This window comes from Thunnus maccoyii, chromosome 13 (genome assembly GCF_910596095.1).
Source record: "Thunnus maccoyii chromosome 13, fThuMac1.1, whole genome shotgun sequence".
Classification (NCBI taxonomy): Eukaryota; Metazoa; Chordata; class Actinopteri; order Scombriformes; family Scombridae; genus Thunnus; species Thunnus maccoyii.
The window spans coordinates 15,352,555-15,374,864 of NC_056545.1; the positions used below are offsets into that span (position 1 = coordinate 15,352,555).

Below are 22,310 nucleotides of genomic sequence, written 5' to 3' on the forward strand. Positions count from 1 at the left end.
TGCAAATATGCATTTAAAAGTTTATCTGAAGTTTATATGAGTCATATCAGATGGATATCTGCTACATTTACAGTCTTTTTAGCATAAAATTCTCTCTTTGTTTTTCCTCGGATAGTATTTCCCTGATGAGCTGCGGTGGAAGTATAGTAACAAAAAGAGGGACATTGGCACTGAAAGGACCGTAACATTGAAAGATATCTACTTGATTTGACTCATTTGGATGGATGAAGCTTCATATTGGCTTCAGATAAACTTTTAAATACATTTTTGCATAGAGGGAGGACTGTGGATTTTGTCCCCCATCACTTACATAATAAGTTCATTATGAAGGGATCTTCTAATGGTCAGTATGAACAGGAGTAATGATTATTGCAAGAAAAGCCTATTTCAATGTTCATTTGGGTACTTCACTGTTGTCTTAAACAGCCTTTTTGAACTTTGAACCCGCTCTTTAAAACTACCGGTTCATCAACAACAGAGTTAATACGTGTGTTGTCCTTTGAGCCACCAGCTTGCCGTACAAAAACAAACATGGCGTCTTCTGTGGATGTTCATGTCCGAATTTGTGGACAAGAAATCATAAAATATGACCTGGAAATTAAGGCTCTCATCCAGGTAAGAACTGGAAACGAGTGGTTCGTGTATTGGTTTATTTATTTTGCTCATGTTGGTATCAGTTTCATTCTGGAGAGGTCGCAAGAAGACGTCACACACCAGAATTGAAGCTAACGTCAGTAAACGGAAGTGAAGCTAACGTTAGCCTGTTAACTGTCACAGTGAGGAAGAAAGAGGACACTGTTGTAAAAGAAGTAGTTTCATTATTACATTCAACATTATGTTTTTAAAAAAGTTAACGTTATCATAAAATTATAAATATAACTGAGCCGACAGCAGTGTTATGTTAACTGAATTAAGTTATTAATGTTAGTTAATACGTGTGTTAAACCCCGACGCTGAAGTTAGCTTCTGATCCTGGGTTCAGGGAAACATAAATTATAATATTCAGCGGCTGATTCTCACTTACACTTATGAAACAGCGTAAGACATCGTAGCAAAAGCCGTAACGCCGTTTAAACTCACTATCAGTTTTGGGAAACTTTTATCTTCCTCATGAAATCAGAAAAAAGGATGATTTCACTGATATTTCTCCATCCAGGCCACATTAGACCAGGTCCAGGTCAAAAACCACTATACTTAGACTTGTCAAGTCTGGACTAGATTAACAGGGAGACTCCAGAAAGTCATTAAAACACAGTGTCAGGTTTGTGAATACAGAAAAATATGTTGAAAAAGTAACGAAATTGCCCTTTTTTCTGTTTTCTCAAATAGAATAAAGGTTTCACAAATCTGAAACCGTTTTAATTACTCTCTAGATTATTCGCTTTTGCACCACTTACACTTGTGAAAAAGTGGCAAACATTATAGCAAAAGCCTTAACACTGTTTTAAACCCACCTTAAGATTTGTGAACCCCTTATTTTGCTTATGAAAACTGAGAGAAGGGTGATTTTACTGTTTTTTTCTCCATCTGGACCACTATACTACCAAAAACCACTTAGACTCACTGAACTGAACTAGATTAACAAGGAGACTCCAGAGACTCATTAAAACGCAGTTTCAGATTTGTGAAACCTTTATTTTGCTTATGAAAAATAGGGCGATTCTCTGGAGTCTCCTTGTTAATCCAGTCCACGTCACCATGGGTTGTATAAACATTTTCTGACATTTAATAGACCAATCACCTAATCGATCATTCAAGAAAATAATGACAGATTAATCGATAATGAAAATAATTGTTAGTTGCAGCCCTACAGTAAAATCAATAAATCAAAAGAACTGTTTGCTGTACATTGCAGACTTTGGTTATTCAATATTTAATAACTATTTTCACGATCAAATAATCAGCAAATTATGAATCTGTGTTAAAACAAGATTGGTAATTGATCAATGATCAGTTTTTCTCCCATCCCTCGATACTTCTGTGTGTGAACTGTGCTGAGTCGCCACCAGACTATATGCATACAAATTACAGTGAAATGTAATTCATTAATTTGCTATTGATATTTTATTTATTTGCTGAATTTGTTCATTATGTTCAAGTTATTGTGTATTTTATTCTATTTCTATATTTCTTAATCAATTTTCCTTTCAGTTAGTTTTACTCAGAGGGACATACATGTTTTTATTTGTGATATTAATCTATATCCTGATCAACCTCTATTTTGTGTGTGTGTGTGTGTTACCTGCAGGACATCAGAGATTGTCCTGGATCTCACTCTGATCTCATGGAGCTTAACTCTCAGGTGAAAGAGAAGTTCAACAAGCTCAGACTCAGAATACAGGTCAGGCCTAAGCTCTTTCCTTTGTGTTGCAGATTTCTTTCTTAAAGTTGGAATTGTGTTATTGATAGTGGATGCCATGTTGTTGTTGTTGTCAGGATCTGGAGCAGATGGCCAAAGAGCAGGACAAAGAGACTGACAGACTGACCATCCAGGCAGAGACGGAGAGCCAGCGAAGGCAAATGCTGAGGTACATGGACACAAACACACACATATGACAATGAGGGTGTGTGACAGCGATTATCTTCATTTTCCCGTTTGAAGCATTGATTTTACCCTGATTTAACCCCATAGTTGCTCTCAGAAGGAGACAGAAGATTTGCATTAGTTCGTCTCAACGAACAAAAAGCAAACCCCATTCTATTATAGTTGAAGGAACAAAGAAATGATCTGTGATTGGTCAAATCATACAAACTCATGGATTACAGCCAATGGCAAACAGCCATGAGATACATTTACATGTACATGTATGTTAATAAGGAGCCACATCACCTAAAGACACAAATCAAGGAAGAGCCTCGAGCCATATGACGCCTTTGACCCCTCAACATGTCCTGTTTACTGCACGACACAGAATGGTACCTTATTTGGGCCTAAGCCAGGATGGGAAGAGAGGAGTGTGGGCCTCCTAAGACACATTCCTTCTATCAGGAACATTCACATTAGCAAAGGAGAAAAGGGATGATCATCCTTACACATCTCTGCACATTAAAATCATAAGACAATCCTTTGGTCTTTCTTTACTTTTACAATTTCCTTGATAGGTAAATTACCATTCTATTATTTATCTGTCATATTTGCCACCTTCAGAAGTCATTTTGTCATTTTCTGTCATTTTGTAATTGGATTTTCTTGAAAAACTTCAATTCTGCCTGTATATAATCCATTATAAATCTTGAATGCAACTGATGGGACGAGTCATATACAAGGTAGAGAAATACAAGTACAATTTATGGCTGATTGATGAGGTTTAACAGCATTCACACAAAACAAGACAAAGCTGACCAGATAATATGAAGAAAAGGGGAAAAAAAGCAAGTATAGTTCTCAAAGTGGGTTTCTGTATTATTTTTTCTTTGGATTGCAGTAACCAGACAGCGTGGAGGAAAGCTAACCTGGCCTGTAAACTGTCCATAGACAACATGGAGAAGGATGAGCTGCTGCGTAGAGGAGACAACCAGAGCACCAGACAGAGGTTAGTGCAGTCAAAACAGTGTAACTTGAATACTGTAAATGTTATGTAATTGATCAGCCTAAGTAAGTGATTTTAAGACATTTCTTTTGATGGATTACCTTATTACATTAATCAACAATGAAAGTAATTGATGGCTGCAGACAGAAATCTATAATTCCAGTCGCCACACAGAAGAAACACACATTCCTTGGACTCTAACCAACTTCCACTCTGAGAAACAACATGATAAAAAATCCCTCTGCTATTTCACAGGATTGTAGAAAATGTTATCTTGCTGATCTGGGAAAAAAGCTGATTTGCGTGTGGGTTTTTGTCTCAGGAAGGTGACTAAAGAAAGCTTAGTGGAAACCAGTAGCAACATCACGGAGAGTCTGATGTCTATCAGCAGGATGATGGCTGAACAAGTGAATCAGAGCGAGGACACCATTGGCACGCTCGGTAAAAACAAAACTCTACTTTGTCCTTGTGTTTGTGTGATTTTGCCAGGGTTATAGTTTTTATAGAAAGTAAAAACAAGTGAAAATCTGTTTTCTTTTGTTCTTATGCTGTCTTCATCTTCCCTCTTGAATATCTAACATCTCCTCCTCTTCACCACAGTCACGTCCTCCAGGACAGTGCAGGAAACCAACGAGGAGTTTAAAAATATGACAGGAACCATCCACCTGGGAAGGAAGCTGATCCTGAAGTACAACCGGCGGGAGCTGACGGACAAGCTGCTGATCTTCCTGGCTCTGGCCCTCTTCCTCGCCACCGTCCTCTACATCCTTAAGAAACGCCTCTTTCCCTTCATTTAGCCAAGTTGATTACTGTTCCTTAAAGAGGCAACACACCCAGCCTATGAGATGAATTATTTCCAGTTATTCTACCCAGCAGGAAGTTACAAAGTGTTACGAAGTGGAGTTTTATCAGGTATGGAGAGGAAACATGGACTGAATGTGACTAAATGACAGACTGACGCACTTAGCTCGAACAACATGCAACAATGTGAATTTATTACAATGTTTATGAAGTTCATGAAGGGTTACATAATATCAACTTACGGAAGAACATGTAAACCTTCGACTAAAGTGAAAAGAGCATAGTGACTAAAACTGGCATAATAAGATTTCATGTAACCATGGTGACTTATTTAAGGCCTCAGCATGCTTCAAACAAACTGGTACGTGTCATTCGACTGTGTAAAGGCAAAAGTTTTTATACCTGTTGCAAATGGCTGTGCTCGAAGGCAGACGAGAAAGTCTGCCATCGTAGCCTCCTCATGGCTGCATCGCACTGCCTCCTGATCTCACTAAAAACTCAGTAGCTTTTGCATAATTTATAGTCACAATTGTAAAATTTCTTACAAATGGGGACGAGGGCACACACTTTCATACGGTCTCTTCTTGTTCAATTGCTGCGTAAAGTGGGCCTGGTTGTTGGATTTTCTGTTTGGGAAAATTACAAAAGATCTTTGAAGCATACTGAAGCCTTTATACTTGATCTGGCATTCAGAACTACAGCAACCAGGGACAAGGCCACAATATGCAATAACCTTCACTTAAACCTTTGTTTACTTTTGTGTGAAGTTACAACGTGTGTGTGAGTGTTTTAACAGAGAAAGTGAGTGTGTTTACTGCTCTGGACGGTTATTGATACATTTAACTTGTGCCTTCCGTCCCTCCAATCAGATGTCCAGACTACCCAACTAGAAATCTGTGTGATTACTAAACAACTCACTGATGTCTGACATGTTGAAACTATGTGAATGTTGAACAGAGGGGCCGTTTGTATAAAGTTGTATATTTAATTTTCATATTTGAAGGATACATTGTTGTGCAGCATTGCTTCACATGTGCCAGTAGATGGCAGAATACCCAACATTTTCTCACCATCAGAGATGCTACACTGTGCATTTGAGAGTAAAACAGTTTTACAAGACAGGACTTGACTTAATTAAAACACCTCTCTGTTTAGTGACATCATCGTAGTTTATTTACTTTCAATCAAATTTGCTTACAAATGTATTTTGTACATTCATTTAAATAAAAACTTACAAAATATAGCTTGAGACATGGGGTCTGTATGACATGTGACTGTTCAAGTAGAAATCTAAAATACATATTAATAACACAGCTTAATGTAAGAGTGCTTCCCTTCCTGCAGACCGCACTCCGACTGTCTACAAGTTAACGTTTGATCGTGTTTGAATCAAACTGAAACAGACTGTACGGTGCATAATATAACATACCTCATAAATAAAATTTTAAAAAAAGAAACAGACTTAAATAGGTAGAATACTGACTCTGAGCCATCAGCTGCACTTTAGCTGGAGACAAATTCCCTGTAGTCTTTACTCGTATGTGTCTGTGCCCTTTGAAGAGGGATACAGCCACTGTGGTTTAATGTGAGGTAGATTATTGGTTTTCATCCTTGTACAAAGTCAAATGTAAAGAAAAGTATAATACAAATACTTAACAGATTAAATAAACCAGCAATACTACACTGAATACTCTGATAACTATTACTACTTTTACTAATTCTATTACTACTACAACAGTAATAAGTGCATCATCTTTGGATCTTTGTGTACCCTGTCTGCACCTGCCTTTACGTCTTTGTGACTCGCTTTATGTCTATGAAGCAGTAACGTTGGACTCCACAGACACGGGGAGACCAGATTCAGTTGCGTTGTCAGTCTGACTCAGCCCGCTCTTGTCCTCTGGTTCGGCCGCTCCGGTTGGCTCCTGCAGGGGTCCCTTTGCGGTGGGTGTTGGGGCGGTGACGTGCTGAGGAGCGTCCGATTGGTTTGGAGAACAGGCGATGCCAAGGCTGCTGCACAGCGCCCCCCAGTGCTGCTCACACTGCCCGCGTAGCTGTCGGCCCACCCACGACCTGACCTCGTCTCCACACTTCAACAGGAAGTTCATCAGCTCCACGTATGGTCTGGTAGGACATAAGTGATGTCTCCTAACATTAGCAGGAATGTTTGGGCTGAATTTAACAGATTTTTTGTCGTATTTAAATTGTACACAGATAATATCCCTGCAATTAATTCATTCACAATTTTAGACTCATTTCCCCTTTATGTTTCTTCCTGCAAAAAGGATTTTGACTCCTTTTCTCATTTATTTTATGTCTGTACTCATTCAAGTATATTTTGGACTCAAATGTCCTTAATAATCTGGAAGACTCATAAAATCCCTGTTACAAAGTATGATCTTACTTTTGAATGTAGAGTCTAACAACAATGAAGTTGATAAAATCACTGTGTCTTTTGGGCATCATAAGCATCATATTCACAAAGCCAGATTTCTTCAGTTTCTACCCAATTAAAAACTTGTTTTATGTTGAGCTTTAGATATTTTATGATGCTGTCTGTAAAATATCTAAAAACAAAAAGAGCTTTAAAGACATCTCATCTCTTGAGAAACATTGTGGACAACATTGCCAGATCATTTAAGTTGGTCTGCAATATTGCTTATTCACGTTTTAAAGTTATATTTATTTTTCTATTTTAAGTTCTGTATTATGTATCTTTTACATTGTGCAGTTTTATTTCTGCTTGTGTGTTTGTGATCAGATTATTTTATTTTTTCCCAACACTCCCTGTACTGTTGTTTGTCTTGTGATATAACTGTGCTGTTAATAAAAAATGGTCTGGTAGGACAAGCACACACAAGACTCTGGGTAAAAATGTGTCTTGTTGATTCAATCATGCATTTATCCAATTTGGAGAAATGTCAGCACAGCCTGGTAGTTTCAGAAAAATACTATCTTAGGCAGCAGCCCCAAGAGGCAGATTCAGGATAATGTTACACTGAATTTTCCCAAAATTCCCTTGAGTCCGTTGCTTTAATGACATCATTAAATGTCAGTGATTGAGGAGAGTCGACCACAAGCAGGAAACCACAAATGTCTCATAATCTTTGTTTTGTTTAGTTCTTGTTTGAACTTTGCGATAAAAACATTGAAATGTTTATCTGTCAAATGGTAAAATATAGTGTAACTAAGTGGGGGAAAGTCATAAAGTCAGAAATGATTCAGTAATGCCAGTAACACAGCTATATCTGGTTAAAGTTGCACTAACACTAGCTAACATCAGCCACCATTACTGTAGCTACTGGTTATAACAGACCAAGTCAGGCTGTAACAGCAAAAACCCAGGATGAATTAAAATGAGCAATAGTGTATTTAACTATTTACAAATTCAGCTTTTCATTTGTGAGAGGAGCATTACGTTATTTCTTCTATCAAACATTAAACACACTTGCTTTAAAGCAGCTTGAGATCTTGTATTTTCATTTTAAAGACGTTCACAAAATGATGCGATGACTGATGTTACATTTTAGGAACATTTACAGCCCTCTTTGATAAAGTACTAGTTAAACTCACAAGAAAGTATCTTTACATTAAGTCTTAATGTAGTCAGCTTTAAGGGGGATTCAGGTCAATACATGGTGATGTGATGCATGATTAAGTATCAAAGAGTACTGCAGAGGATGACTTCACTGGTGCCTTTTTCATTTGGGTATTTATAAAAGCTTGCTGATTATTAGTTAATGCGTGTGTATGCGTCTCTCTCACCCGGGGGGGAACAACAGGTGGAACTGGACCAGGTTTCCCATGGTGTCCATGTGGTCCCGCAGAGCCAGGCAAAGCTGGTGTTTGGAGTAGCACTCTCTCTGGAGTGAGAACACCATCTCCTTTACTGCTGAGCACCTGCGGCTCACACAGCTGAAGCGATGCCGCAGTCCCAGCGCCATGCATCGCAATGCATCCTTCACAAATGACTTACCCTGGGAGGAGGAGGAGGAGGAGGAGGAGGAGAGTGACAGGAGGAATCAGTGGGACATTTCTGGTAGCTCGGTTAGTAAAGCTGCATGCACTGAGCAATAAAACTGTCAAAGCTGGCTTGATTAGGACCTGTAACTGTTACCATTAAAGGAGCATTCATTGATTTTTGTGGCCATTTGGGGGCAGTAGAACTCCAAGACAAGAAAAACATACATATCTAACATTATTGCTTTAATAGCTTTCATTTGGAGTTTCTGGCCTGTCAAGTGTTGTTTGCTAAACCTTTCCTTCAAACAGCGATAAACATGAGTTTGAGGATGTTTCTTAAAGGAATTTAACAGAAGTGACATGGTGGATATTTATGGGCAGGTTTTTCCACTTTTTAATAATAACGAATAAAAGCAGAGGACCTAGTACTGAACCCTGTGGAACACCATTTGAATTGTAATACCGTAAGTACTTGAAACATGCTCACTAATACTTACAAGAACTGTGTCCCTGTTAAATTGGTATTAAACAAGTTGAGGGCCTTTCCAGAGATACCAACATGTTTCAACCTATCTATCAGCAGGTGTGATTTATTGTAGCATATACGGCATTTAGATTTTTATTAACACAGTTTTTGCATTATGACCTTTTCGAAATTCAGATTGATATGTGTTTACTAAAGAAGCTATTTAACTGCTTGTATAGCTACTGCTTTTTCTGAATTTGAGTGGTAAATTTGAAACTTCACTTCTGGGAAAACACCAATTTCAAGGGAGAAATTATACATTAGCAATATGAAGCATAATCTCCATAATGAGGTGTGTCGGAACAGGATCCAGGCAGCAGGTGGAGGACTTAAATCCTGCTACTATTTTAATAAAGTCTGAATCATCTATCTTGGTAAAAACTTTAAAAGCCTTATGCCTAATCACAGTTTTTTCATAAAAAGACTTTAGGAAGTGCTTCACATTTTAACAAAGATCCAGGAACAACTGAGTATTTCGGTTTAGATGGATTCAGCAGTTGATAAATTGTTGTAAACAAAAATCTGGGGTTATTAGCATTGTCAGTAAGGATTTTGGAAATCTTTTTATGGTGAGCATGTGTGTCCCATTACAAGAAAATAACAGGAGTTGGAGGCAAGTGAATTATTTTCTTTAGCCTACTGGAACAGTACAATTGCAATTAACATACTGAAACTTAAAGCATCAATAATGTTGCTATGGTAACTTGAAGGATACACATGTTCTCCTCACTAATCAGAGATAAGTACTCCAATAATTCTTGCATTTTTATAGATAGTATTGTTACTGTGTGGAGCTGTATTATATATCCAGTTCACAGTCACTCACAGATCTTTACTGAACATCCTCCCTGTGTCCGCTCATTCTGGAGACACACTTGACTTGCATCACTCTCTCGTGAACTTCTATTCTAGTAAAGTAGACAAGCTGTTCCGTCTCTCATTTCAGTTCCCCCCTCAGTTTGTTCTGTAGCCAGTGCTATCATGTACAACTATACACTCCTCCTTATACAACAAGCATTCCTCACAAATGACTGTAATGACTGAAGGGATTAAATGGGGAAAAAACACACACACACAACATGTATCTCAATATGTCCAAGCTGGCCCTTAGTTGCTGTTGAACTTGATTTCAAACTGTGAGTCAGGGCAAAAGGGGTCAAATGACAAACAAATTACTTTCACTAATTGTTTCTTAAGTGTTTAATGATATTGTGTATGTCTGAGTGTGTGTAATGAGGTCAGACTCTCACGCTCCTCCCAACCTGTGAGTCGTAGCGCCCAGCATTGTGCAGCAGAGTGAGACAGATGTGGTGCAGGCCTTGGATTTCACAGGAGTTGTTGTTAAAACACTGAAACGTCCCACAGCCGACATCTCCTGAACCCACCAGGCAACTCTGAATCTCCGCTGACCGAAACAGACAGACAGAGAGGGATCAGTAAAGACTTTCCTACAGAGATTAGAGCGTCTACCAAATCATATAGCGTACCTCACTGCACTTTACAAAGACATCTCAAGTCAGCATGACCTTGGGAACTTCACGTGCTGTCATGTCCTGACATTACAGTGTGTCAATTTTGAAGAAAGAAAATTAATTGTCAGGTCTTGTAATTTTGGTAGTTATAAGTTGAATGCTCTTGTCTGGGACCATGAGGGTCTTGTAGGTTTTTATTTTGTTTTCAGATAAGTTTTTCTATCACACAGGGACCACTGTGGTGGACAGCGGGGTGGGATGAGGCGATGAGTAAGTAAGTAAGTAAGTTATATTCATTTGTACAGCGCCTTTCGTAGACATTACTCACAAAGTACTTTACAAGGGCATAATAAAACATAAAAAAGAAAGAAATCATAGCAGATGAAGTGACCACCCAACTCAATTGATTAAAAAGTGCAAAACTAAAAAAACACAACACACAAAGAGCAACAACTGTCCAACATCAATAACGGACAACAATGCTTTCAATTTGCAGAAAGCTTCATTTTAAATAAAAATATATTGTTATGTGAAGCTTCTCTGGGTGTCAGAACATTAAGGTCACTGTAATTTACTATTAATTGAGCAACATGAAACTTCAATGGAGACCCTACAGGAACAGATCACTGTAGTGACTTTTTGCTGGCAGTCTTTTTAATCTTTAACCAGCATACCAGGGATAGTTATGATGATGTTGCCCGTGCTGTTATAGCCCAAATGTCCGTAGTGCAGCCTGCAGGTCAGGTGCTCCGGGCCGGAGGTGCCGTCATGCACAGCCCTGCTGGTACGGAGGGAATGTGCTTGGACAGGATCGAGACGCCGGAGCTGCGCATTGAATTACAGCCACCAACAGAGCAAGGAGAGAGGCGCGCTTTACTCTCCGGCACGGTCCGGAACAGACCCAGCCGGCCTGTGATGTTAAAGAGGAAGTACACTGATAGGCTGCACAGAAATGTAAACTATCCAGAGGGAAACATTAGTTTAACGATGCAGTGAAAGGTCCTACAATCTCAAAATGAGTCACTTTAACTCACCACTGAGTATTTTACTGTCCAGTAAAGGAGCAGAATTAATAAACTGTCAATATGTTTGATTATGTTAATATTATAACAATCCCACGTGTCACGATCAATACTGAACAGGTGTTGGGCTCCAGCTCTGGTTCTCCAAATGAGATCCAGAGGGAGCATCACAACCACAGTGTCAAACCAGGCTAGAGCTGCAACTGACAATTGTTTTCATCATTGATTAATAGGTCGATTGTTTTCTGGATTAATCGATTGGTTGTTTGGTCCAAAAAAATGGTGAAAAATGTCGATCACTGTTTCCCAAACCACAAGATGACGTCCTCAAATGTCTTGTTTTGTCCACAACTCAAAGATATTCAATTGACAGACATAGAAGACTAAAGAAAAGAGAGTATTCACATTTGAGGAGCAGTCATCAGAGAAATTTTGACATTTTTTTCTTTAAAAAAAGACTCCTAACGATTAATCGATTATCAAAATAGTTGGTGATTAATTCAATAGTTGGCATCTAATTGATAAATTGACTAATTGTTACAGCTCTAACTGGCACAACAATTAATCTGTGTTCAAGGTGGACAGATAGAGAGCATGAAGAAGTGCTGGAGGATTTCTCTGTCGGCGGGTGTAAAAGATAAACAGTTCAGTGATGGGCAGACTTTTTAAATTGTAGGCATAAAATGAAACTTGTAGGGCGCACAAATTGAATAAATGCAACAAAAAAGTAGCCTAAATTTAAATCCCCAATCAGAAGCTTCTCAAATAGGCATTTAAACTTTGAAACAAAACAAACAAAAATATTCTAAGAATTAAAGGATCAGTGACATTAATCGATCACCCAAATGCGACCACCAGAGGCTCCAATGAGGTTTTTATATCTACAGTATGTCATGCTGGTCCACAGTGGGACAATGAAGGCACATCTGCTGTTAATAACTCACCTGTGCTCTGCAGAGAGAGGCGTTTTTTAGCCTGGCTCACTTGTTTCTCCTGGGCATCATGCAGATGATCCACAGCCAGCACCTGATGACAGGCCAGAGGCAGAAAAAAAACAAAAAACACAGCGGACAAGTTCCCCGACATACTGTCGCTTTGTATTTTGCTGCGTCCTCCTCTGGTTTGTTTGTTTTACAGGTTGGTGCAGCAGGAGTGTAGCCGTGCAGAGGAGTTTCCACTACTGAGTGACCACGGCGGGCGTGAGCGCTGAAATATATAAAGCTGCACGAGAGCTGCGCGTTCACGACGGCCTGAGTGAAGGGAGCCCGTGTCTCCACCAATCACAGGGCAGCTCTGTGCACGCGCAACGCATTAGAGCTAAAAGTTTATTATTGATGAGAGAAAAGAGGGTCAGCAGAAGCATAATTTGTATATCTGATGTGTTTGAAAAAAGCTGCTGATTAATGAATGAGCGTCGCTCTGGATTAACTTCCTCATTAAAGACTGAATGAATGAATGAATGATGAAGGGAGGAGAGAGAGAGAGATGAGGGGCAGACAGAGGAGAGGAGAGAGGGCCATGCTGAGGGAAAATGCTGAGGGCCCTGAATGCCACATTCATAAACTCTCCCAAAAAGTAAAAATGTTCTTATAAGGTCTTCCTCTTCCTCTGGAGTCGGCGGGGGTACGTGAAGGTCAACCACTCAAGACATCCACACTCAATTAACCGGCCAGCCAGCCGTGTGTGTGTGTGTGTGTGTGTGTGTGTGTGTGTGTGTGTGTGTGTGTGTGTGTGTGTGTGTGTGTGTGTGTGTGTGTGTGTGTGTGTGTGTGTGTGTGTGTGTGTGTGTTTGAGGGTTAGCAGCTGCTTTCTTGGCAGGGAGACGTGCAGTGAGCAACGTGTCTGAAGCAGCCAGACTGAATAAGACAGAGCAGGAGTATGTGAGCAGAGTCAGGCTTTCCAAATTGTTAGGGTACTACATTCCTGGTAAACTGACATTTTTACACATCATGATGTTTATCTAACATTACAGAGCAAGCTTTATATATTTTTATATAAGTTAGAATATAGTAGGTTATCCAAGGGCTTATAAATGGTAAAATAAATGTCTTTATTAATGGTTATTAAATACTTACAGAGGTGGAAGAAGTATTCAGATCCTTTACTTTAGTAAAAGTACCAATACAGCAAAGTAAAAATACTCCATTACAAGTAAAAGTCCTGCATGAAAAATCCTACTCAAGTAAGTAATTAGTAAAACTATTGCAGTAAAAGTATTGGTTTGGTTCCTCTGACTGATATATTATTATATATGACATCATTAGATTATTAATACTGAAGCATCAGTGTGTAAGCAGCACGTTACTGTTGTAGCTGCTGGAGGTGGAGCTAGTTTCAACTACTTTATATACAGTTAGCTGGTTTATTCCAGTGGTTCCCAACCTAGGGGTCGAGCCCCTCCAAAGGGTCACCAGATAAATCTTAGAGGTCGTGAGATGATTAATGGCAGAGGAAAGAAGAAAAAACAAAGTTCTGATACACAAATCTGTTTTCAGTTTTTGGACTTTTTCTCTAATCTTTGATTTTTGGTGAAATATTGGATCATTTTAACATTTATTGAAATGAAACCGTGTGAGAAGTTTAGAGGGAAAAATCACTATTTGGTGGAGCTGTTAACAACTCACAGACATTTGAAATGTGACCCCGACTACACACTGCTTTATGTAAGACGTCAAAAAACAAAAAGGTTGGAAACCACTGGTTTCATCTTTAACAATGTGTTGTATTATATAAGCTTGTTATATTATCCATCGTGTCAAATCTTCATCTGAAAAGTAACTAAAGCTATTAAATAAATGTAGTGGAGTAGAAGGTATAATATTTCCCTCTAAAATATTGGAGTGGAAGTATAAAGTAGTATCAAGTGGAAATACTCAAGTAAAGTACAAGTACCTCAAAATTGTACTTAAGTACAGTACTTCAGTAATTGTTCATTTCCAATGTTTATGGGCCATTAATAAGAACAAACTTTTGGGTTTCCATGTTGTGAAAACTCATTAAACCATTTGAAAATGTATTTCTAAACAAGACTAAAAGAGTCACATGCTAACATTTGCAGTACAGTGGAGGCTGATGTTAATGTCATTCGTAAAACGTTGATTTGATGATGCAGACGCTTGTTGAAAACTCAGGAGATCAAATTATTACAATTCATCCTTAGGGGAACATGAATATATGTACCAATTTTTAAGTAATACACAGTTGTTGAGACATCTTAACAAAAAACAAAAAAGGCCAAACTCACAGTGGCTCTATAGGAAAAGTCTGGTCTGTACAAATGTTCATGACAACCCGTATAAAGGCAGTTAAGATATTTCAGTCTGGACCAAAGTGGTGTATGAACCTCCGACAGACACTGTACCATCCCTACAGCCATGCTGCTCACATTGCTAATAAAAAGGGCTGAAGACCAAAGTCCATTTATTAACAGCTTATATACACTTACAACTGTTGACTTCAACTCTTAATTAACGACTTATTGATGGCTTATTAGAAAGTGAGAAACCAATGAGAATTTATTATAATTATTACCAAATAGAAAGGATAAACACCTGCGAAAGAGATTTTTCACAACCTGACGACCAAACATTTGTTCTTATCAAAGGACGGGTCTGGGACAACAGTCAGGAGCCCTAATGAACATTGAAACAGGTTTTTCTTGCTGTAATCATTCCTCCTGTTCATACTGACCATTAGAAGATCCCTTCATAATGCACTTACAATCTAAGTGATGGGGGACAAAATCCAAAGTCCTTCTGTGCAAAAATGTAGTTAAAGGTTTATCTGAAGCTAATATGAAGCTTCAGTCATCCAAATGAGTCAAATCAAGTAGATATCTTTGAATGTTACAGTCCTTTTAGTGCCAAAGTTCCTCTTTTTGTTATTATACTTCCACTGCAGCTCAACAGGGAAACACAAAGAGGGAATTTAATGCTAAAAAGACTGTAAATGTGACAGATATCCACTTGATAAGACTAACTAAGACTGCTGAAGCCTCATATAAGCTTCAGATAAACTTTTAAAGTTTATCTGTGTGGCCCCCTTCACTTACATTAAAGCACATTTGAGGGGGATCTTTTAATAACCAGTATGAACAGGAGGAATGGTTACAGCGAGGAAAACGTCTCTCAGTGTTTATATGGACACTTGACTGATGTTTTAAGACACAATTGAGACATTGCGAACATGTCCTTTAAAAGTTCAGCATCAACATCAGAGACTCCAGAAACAGTTAAGTGGGAAAATATGTTTTTTGGTAGTTTGTTTGAACTGAACCTATAAATAACTGAGTCAATTGTGACTCATTAGTTTGAGGTCAGTCGTGCGTCACTATTTTGGTTACAACTGTTGCATATAATCCAGCATTTAAGACCATGAAGAAAATATGTTATCAGTATTATATTTATATTTCTATGTCTCTCATCCAGTTCTAATGATGAACACAATATTTATCTTTAAATATTGCTTGTAAAATGTTAAAGTTTGTGAGTCCAAGGTGAGTTTTTTTCCTTTATGATAATGTTCAAAGCTTTCAGTCCTGTTGTTGCGGTTGTATGTTTTGACTTTGACGGCCATGACCCCCGACCCTTGACATCCAGAAAGAGACGGGCCACAAGTCATGTGACACCATGACATCAGCGTCTTCATGCCAAACAAATACCTCACACCTCCTGCCTCCTTGGGTTTATCAACCGTACATCCAAGAGGCCTTCAGTGGGCGAGATTGAGGATACATGTGTGTGTTGTGGTGGGAGGTCAAGGTAGAAGGACGGGGCGTGTTTGTGTGTGTGTTTCCGTGCAGGGGCCCAGTCAGGGAAGACGTTCAGGGGCTTGTGTTTGAACATTTGGAGGACTTTTCCCCTCCAACCTTTCCCGTTTGTTCTCTGTCTCATCCTGCTTCAAAACAACATCCCCACAGCTTCCCTCACACAACCCCTGACCACCACCACCCACACAATGACCCTTGACCCCAACACCAAACACACACACACACACACACACACATGCCCAAAATGGCACACTAATGCACATAGACACCACTGTACAAACAGCGCACATGCAGGACCCTCTTGTACTTTCTGTCTCTCACATGATCATGTTGTAAACAACATTCTACGTGTGTGTGTGTGTGTGTGTGTGTGTGTGTCCACATATATCAAACTCACAAGTATCTGCTTTAAGATCTGAGGAGCAAGCATGATCATAACCTTTGGGTTTATAATCTCAGTGATTAGTTGCCTGATTTGATCTTATGTGTTCGATTCACTAGATTTCTTGTGACATGATGCAGAACTTGCAACCAACTCATTTTACTGGTTTTATATGGTTTTAAAGTTGTAAACAGTTTTTCTGTGCTGAGGTTTTGACATATTTACAGAGCCTGGATGGAGCGGTGGAAGAAAAACTGTGCTCTCAATTTAATGAATCGTGCTCTCGATTTAATGGAATCTGCCATTCTCTCGTCCTGCGTACACCCTCACTATGGATTGCTTGGATTAGTTTTAATTTTGATCTTGTACTAAGACATGTAGTTATACTTTGGGTTTTGACTTGCAGGCACAGTACTGTGTTATCTGTGAGATCCCTTAAACGTACACAAACCTGAAGTAAATCACACAAGTTTTACCCACTTTTCGTTCTGACGTTACAGGGGAAACATCTTCTCTGTCGCTTTCCTCTCTCTTTTTGTTATTATACTTCCACTGCAACTCAGCAGGGACACAGAAGGGGAATTTGCTAAAAAGCTAAAAAGACTGTAAATGTGGCAGATATGGACTTGATATGACTAACTCATAGTGCTGAAGCCTCATATAAGTTTCATATGAACTTTTTAAATGACTGTGTGGACATACGGTGGATTTTCGCACCATCACTTACATTGAAAACACATTTAAGGGGATCTTTTAACAGCCAGTATGAAGAGGAGGAATAACTACAGCGAGGAAAACCTCTTTCAGTGTTTATATGAGCACCTGACTGTTGCTTTAAGGCTGACTTGAAAAACTGTGAACCCGTCCTTTAAAGCGTCCCAACTACTGTGACTTCATGGGACGATGACCTCTGGTTTTTCGCGCAGCACAGACACAAACTCACACAGGACACACAGGACATACACACACACAGACAAACAAAGAGCAAGAGGCTTACGCACACACTTTGACACACATTTATGTTAACGTGTGGATCAGTCTCCTGCCAAAAACAAGTGGCTAAATCAATAAAGTTACGCAAGCTGTGATGATGACATCCACACACAAACACTAAAAACTGACTGACTGGATTCATTGAGGCTTTGAGAGGAAAAAGGGCCTCTCAACAAATTTAGTGTTGCCTTTGATCCTTTCAGGAAATTATCAATAACACTCTGCATCCGAAAGGCAGCAACACTATAGTTGTGGCTCAAGTCTATGACTTTTCAGACGTGGGTATTAGACATAGCAACATAGAGAGTTTAAGACTTTTCTTTACTCCATTATGCACGTATCTGCAGGGTTGATATATCTTCCAAAACAGGATGAACACAAGTAGTTGGAGTGAACTTCCCTCCTCCTGGCATGACAGTCCCTCTGTGGCTCATGCAAAAGGTATGGAGTCGCAGTCATCACTGAATACAACTCATGACTTCATGGGGTTCATATTACAGCTGCAGCGATTAGTTGATTACTGATCGACAGAAAAATAAACTACAGCTAATTTGATAATCAAATAATCATTCAAGTCATGTTTCAAGCAAAAATGTCAAACATTTGCTGGTTCAGGGCTCTCAAATGTGAATATTTGTTGCTTTTCTTGGTTAGATATTACTGTAAATGTAATATTTTTTGGGGAACTACTTGAACTACTGGTTGGGCAAAACAAGACATTTAATGACATCATCTTGTGCTCTAAGATATTATGATGGACATTTTTTTACTATTTTCTGATGTTTTATTGACCAAATTATTATTCAATTAATCAAGAATAAATCAATGGATTAGTTGACTGTGCAATACTCAACATTCTGTGCAATACTGTTTTTTTTAACTATTAATGTTTTTATCTACTATTGTGGTTTATTTTTTAATCAATGCTTACTCTTTATCAAAGCTATGTGTTGGGAGCTGCTCTATAATTTCATTGTCTTGAATAATTACAATAATGAAAATAATTGTTACTTGCAGCTTTAGTTCATATGGCTTTAAATAATGATTGTTCTGTCCCTATATGCTGATGGGACCTGTGTATGAACAGCAGTAACAGCAAAACCACTTTAAATCATCTTAGTAATACTTTTTGGTGGATTGTGCCTTTAAAATACTTTAACTGAGAACAACCACCCCACCTGGTGGCACTGCTGAGAGACTATGGGATCAAATCTCTGTTGCTGCCTTCAATCAGAGGAGAGCAATAATTGTGAGGTTACATTTTTTCATTGATCTGAACAACATTTCTTTTTAAAACGTGAAAGTATCTTAATTAATAAAAGCTCAGAAATGATAAAGCAGTAAAATAACAAAAAGATCACATAGAGGAACACGATGTCAAATGTGTTTAGTAAAGCAGATAAGATGCACACTCAATACTACACACTAAATACATGCAGCAAAAAGGAAACCTGACATGACATGATGAGAAACTATACTCACTTAGAATTCAATAATTCAATTTCTGGGTTTTTTTTCCAGGCTTATTTAGACCCGAAGACACTCAGATTTTACATCAAGTAAAAGTCTTCTTTCTCTAATCCTCCTCACTGGAAGCAAATCGGCTTGTTAATAGTTTTGAATCAGTGTTGACAGAATTAGCTGGTTCAAAATATTGCTAGTCAACATGTTTTTAGAGGAAAACCTTGATACAATCTTTACCATAACACAAACAGCCCCAGTAACAAATCTGCATTACACACTATTCCAATTTATTTGTCTGATATCGCACATAGAAAAGATAGTAACAAAAAAAAAAAAATCCAGTTTGTGTGCCATGTTTTTCTTAAAGGCAGGGCTGTGATGGTGCACCTCTCAGCTTTGTCCAGCTTCTCCGCCAGTAGCCTCGTGCAGCACAGACGGGCAATGAAACATCTCGTGCTGAACATTACGAACGTTTCCAGACTTAAATCCTTTAAACAGAGGTAGCAGGAAACAACCTCAAATATCTTCTTCCATGTCGCCCTCTTCTTCTTTGATGCCGCACCTGGGCCGAAGAACATTATGTGTAGACCAGCAAACCAGCATGTGTACCTGCAGAAAGAGAGAAAACACACATTTCAGTAACTTTATTTCTCAGCTGTCCGTGACTTTAAAGTGTACTTCAGTTTTTTTAAACAGACCTCAGGGGGTTTTGGGACCAGAAGCAGGCGGGACCTCTGGTGGTTCTGTCTGTTCAGACGCTGCAGGGTTACAACTTGACGCGTTCTCTTCTCTCCTCTCCCCTGACAGAAAATCATGGATAGCAGTCTCTATGTGCGGCCGGAAAGTGTGGTTCATTTTGGGGTCCACAACCTGGGTGATGATCCTGTCGACACCGGACTCCAGCATGCCCGATCTGAAACACCACACAAACAGTAGTGACATCACAAAATAGGCGGGCTGAAGAAACAGAGGTGGGAAAAGTACTAAAATATCATACTTAAGAAGTACTTTTGATATGATATCATCAGGGTTATCTTGGCGAGAGATGGGACAGATATATATGTGAGCATTAACGTCATTAGACATGCCAAGATGGTTGTACAACAGCAGAGTTGGTCGTCCTCCTTCTGTGTAAAAATATATTTAAAGGTTTATCTGAAGCTAATATGAAGCTTCAGCCGTCCAAATTAGTCAAATCAAGTAGATATCTTTCAATATTACAGCCTTTTTAGTGCCAAAGTGCCTCTTTTTGTTACTATACTTCCGCTGCAGCTCAACAGGGAAACACAAAGAGGGAATTTGATGCTAAAGACTGTAATTGTGGCAGATATCCACTTGATATGACTAACTCAGACTGTTGAAGCCTCATATGAGCTTCAGATAAACTTTTTAATGGATTTTTGCACAAAATGACTGTGGACTCACTGTGGATTTTGCCCCATCACTTACACTGAAAGCACATTTGAAGGGGATCTTTTAATAGTCAGTATGAACAGGAGGAGTGATTACAGCGATGAAAACTTCTGTCAGTGTTCATTTGGACACTTGACTGTTGCTTTAAGGCAGACTTGAAAAAACTATACCCGTCCTTTAAGGAAAAAGGTTGGGACCCACTGTTGTAGACTACTCTCTGGACTAGGTTGCCTCTCCAGAAGCAACTGATTGTAACTCTGAACAGGACATGTAATAACGTTAAATGAAAGACAGTTAAAGGCAACACTCACTGGACCACACTTTGCCTCAGTCCGTTCCTCATCTGGTTCTTGTTGATAGACGGGTTCCAGTCCTGAGTGCTCAGCTGCGTCGTGACGAAGTTGTCGACTTTCTGTCGCAGGTTCTGATAGGCAGGCTGGTGGAAATGGAAACAATGCTGAGTTTCAAGAACTTTTTATTGTCACATGCACAACAACACAGCGCAGGGAAACATTGAAGGCAGTGATATTTGGGCTTCTTTGAGCTCAAGTTCCAATTAGAGTATATAATAAAATATTTACAATTATAAAAAAAGGAGACAGAGAAGAGAAAGATAATATGAGTTTGGTTTAAAGCCTTGCTGCAGGAACTCATCATCATCTTCTATCTGTCAGTGTCAGTGGGGTTGCTTGGAGGTTTTTTATGCCTCAAATTGCTGCTGTCTCTCAGTCCACTTCTAGTATTGAGGTTGTATTTTTGTTCATGATTGTATTTTTCTATATTGACTGACGAGAGGTCTATCTGTATTACTTGTTTTTAAGTTTGTTTTGTTTTATGTTTGTCTGAAACCTTATGTTGCTGCCTGTCTTGGCCGAGAGATATTTAACCTTTACATACTGTAATGTTCTGACCCTTCACAGTATCCCCTGATAATTAGTCTCAATGTTTGAATTTCTGAACCACAAATCATTCATGAATACCTCATCAGTCACATATAAATGGATGATTAATCCTTAATGAAGCTTTCAGAGAGCAGAGTGTATTCTTTAGTTTTTATGCTGTTTGTTTATGAGAAAAAACATTTACAATCACACTATATAATGGTCTTATGTTACATAAAACAGGAGAACATAACGATTTCTATAGATAATCTTAAATGTGAAGAATGCAACAGTATTTTTGAATGGTGATTTTTGAAATTTTTAAATAAATATGGGTAAAACACATAAATATGTATAAGCTGTACAAACATGTTTTTAAAAATTTGAAATATATCCATTTTTGTATGTTCTGGGTCACATTAGAAGAAGTCATAAAATTTGTGGCTAAAAGAAAAAGGTGTTTATGGTGTTTTTACTGCTCTCAATGTAAAAATGGGTCAACTTTGACCCTGAACAGTATGTAAGGGTCCATATTAATGAAGTAAATAAAGGTTAAATAATAGATAATACAGCAATAACACACACTAGTGTAGTTTACTGTGTATGGAAGGCAACACAACAGCAAAAATAACACAGTTGATGAGGACCTTGATTGATTCTAGCTAACAGGATTTATTGATTAGGTTAGCTGCCAGGTTAGCTTTAGCCGACTACCTTCGTATCAACGTCTGCCAGACAGTCCCGGCGGAACTCGTCGAAAAGCCCCCGGTTCTTCAGATGCTCCACAATCATACCGATGAGCTGCGGGTCTCCCGGAGGAAGGTTGGCCGGGCCGACGTTTACGTTCCCGGAGCCCTCCGCCATCAGACCGGAGTAAAGTTGCCGTTAGCTGCAGCGAGAGCTAGCTTCAGAGCGGTTGGCGCTTGTTTTTGTGCAGCGCACGCGACCAATTTGTTTTGTAGTAAATCGCGGGCGGAGTGATTGTTTGTACAGGTCGCTACGGTAAAAGAGGTAAACGCTGTGTTACAAATCGAGCGCTCCATGTCCAGTATCGCGCATGCGCATTCGGAGCATGACATCGGAAGTACTTCATTC

The 22,310-nt window shown here is 38.9% G+C and overlaps 2 protein-coding genes across 2 annotated transcripts; one reads left to right on the top strand and one right to left on the bottom strand.

Annotated features, from left to right (window-relative positions):
• The first annotated feature begins 493 nt into the window (after positions 1-493).
• bnip1b (BCL2 interacting protein 1b) lies at positions 494-5,572 on the top strand. Its single transcript, XM_042430760.1, has 6 exons — positions 494-615; positions 2,249-2,341; positions 2,437-2,528; positions 3,426-3,533; positions 3,853-3,971; positions 4,131-5,572. Exons 1-6 carry the CDS (start codon positions 532-534, stop codon positions 4,325-4,327), a joined length of 693 nt encoding a protein of 230 aa, XP_042286694.1. The 5' UTR covers positions 494-531; the 3' UTR covers positions 4,328-5,572.
• Positions 5,482-22,166, bottom strand: LOC121910522. The gene is made up of 8 exons (XM_042431764.1): positions 21,930-22,166; positions 20,646-20,770; positions 19,622-19,834; positions 19,309-19,530; positions 12,259-12,446; positions 10,083-10,225; positions 8,097-8,308; positions 5,482-6,455 (listed from the first exon to the last, which is right to left on the bottom strand). Exons 1-8 carry the CDS (start codon positions 22,077-22,079, stop codon positions 6,146-6,148), a joined length of 1,563 nt encoding a protein of 520 aa, XP_042287698.1. The 5' UTR covers positions 22,080-22,166; the 3' UTR covers positions 5,482-6,145.
• Between the last annotated feature and the right edge of the window lie 144 nt (positions 22,167-22,310).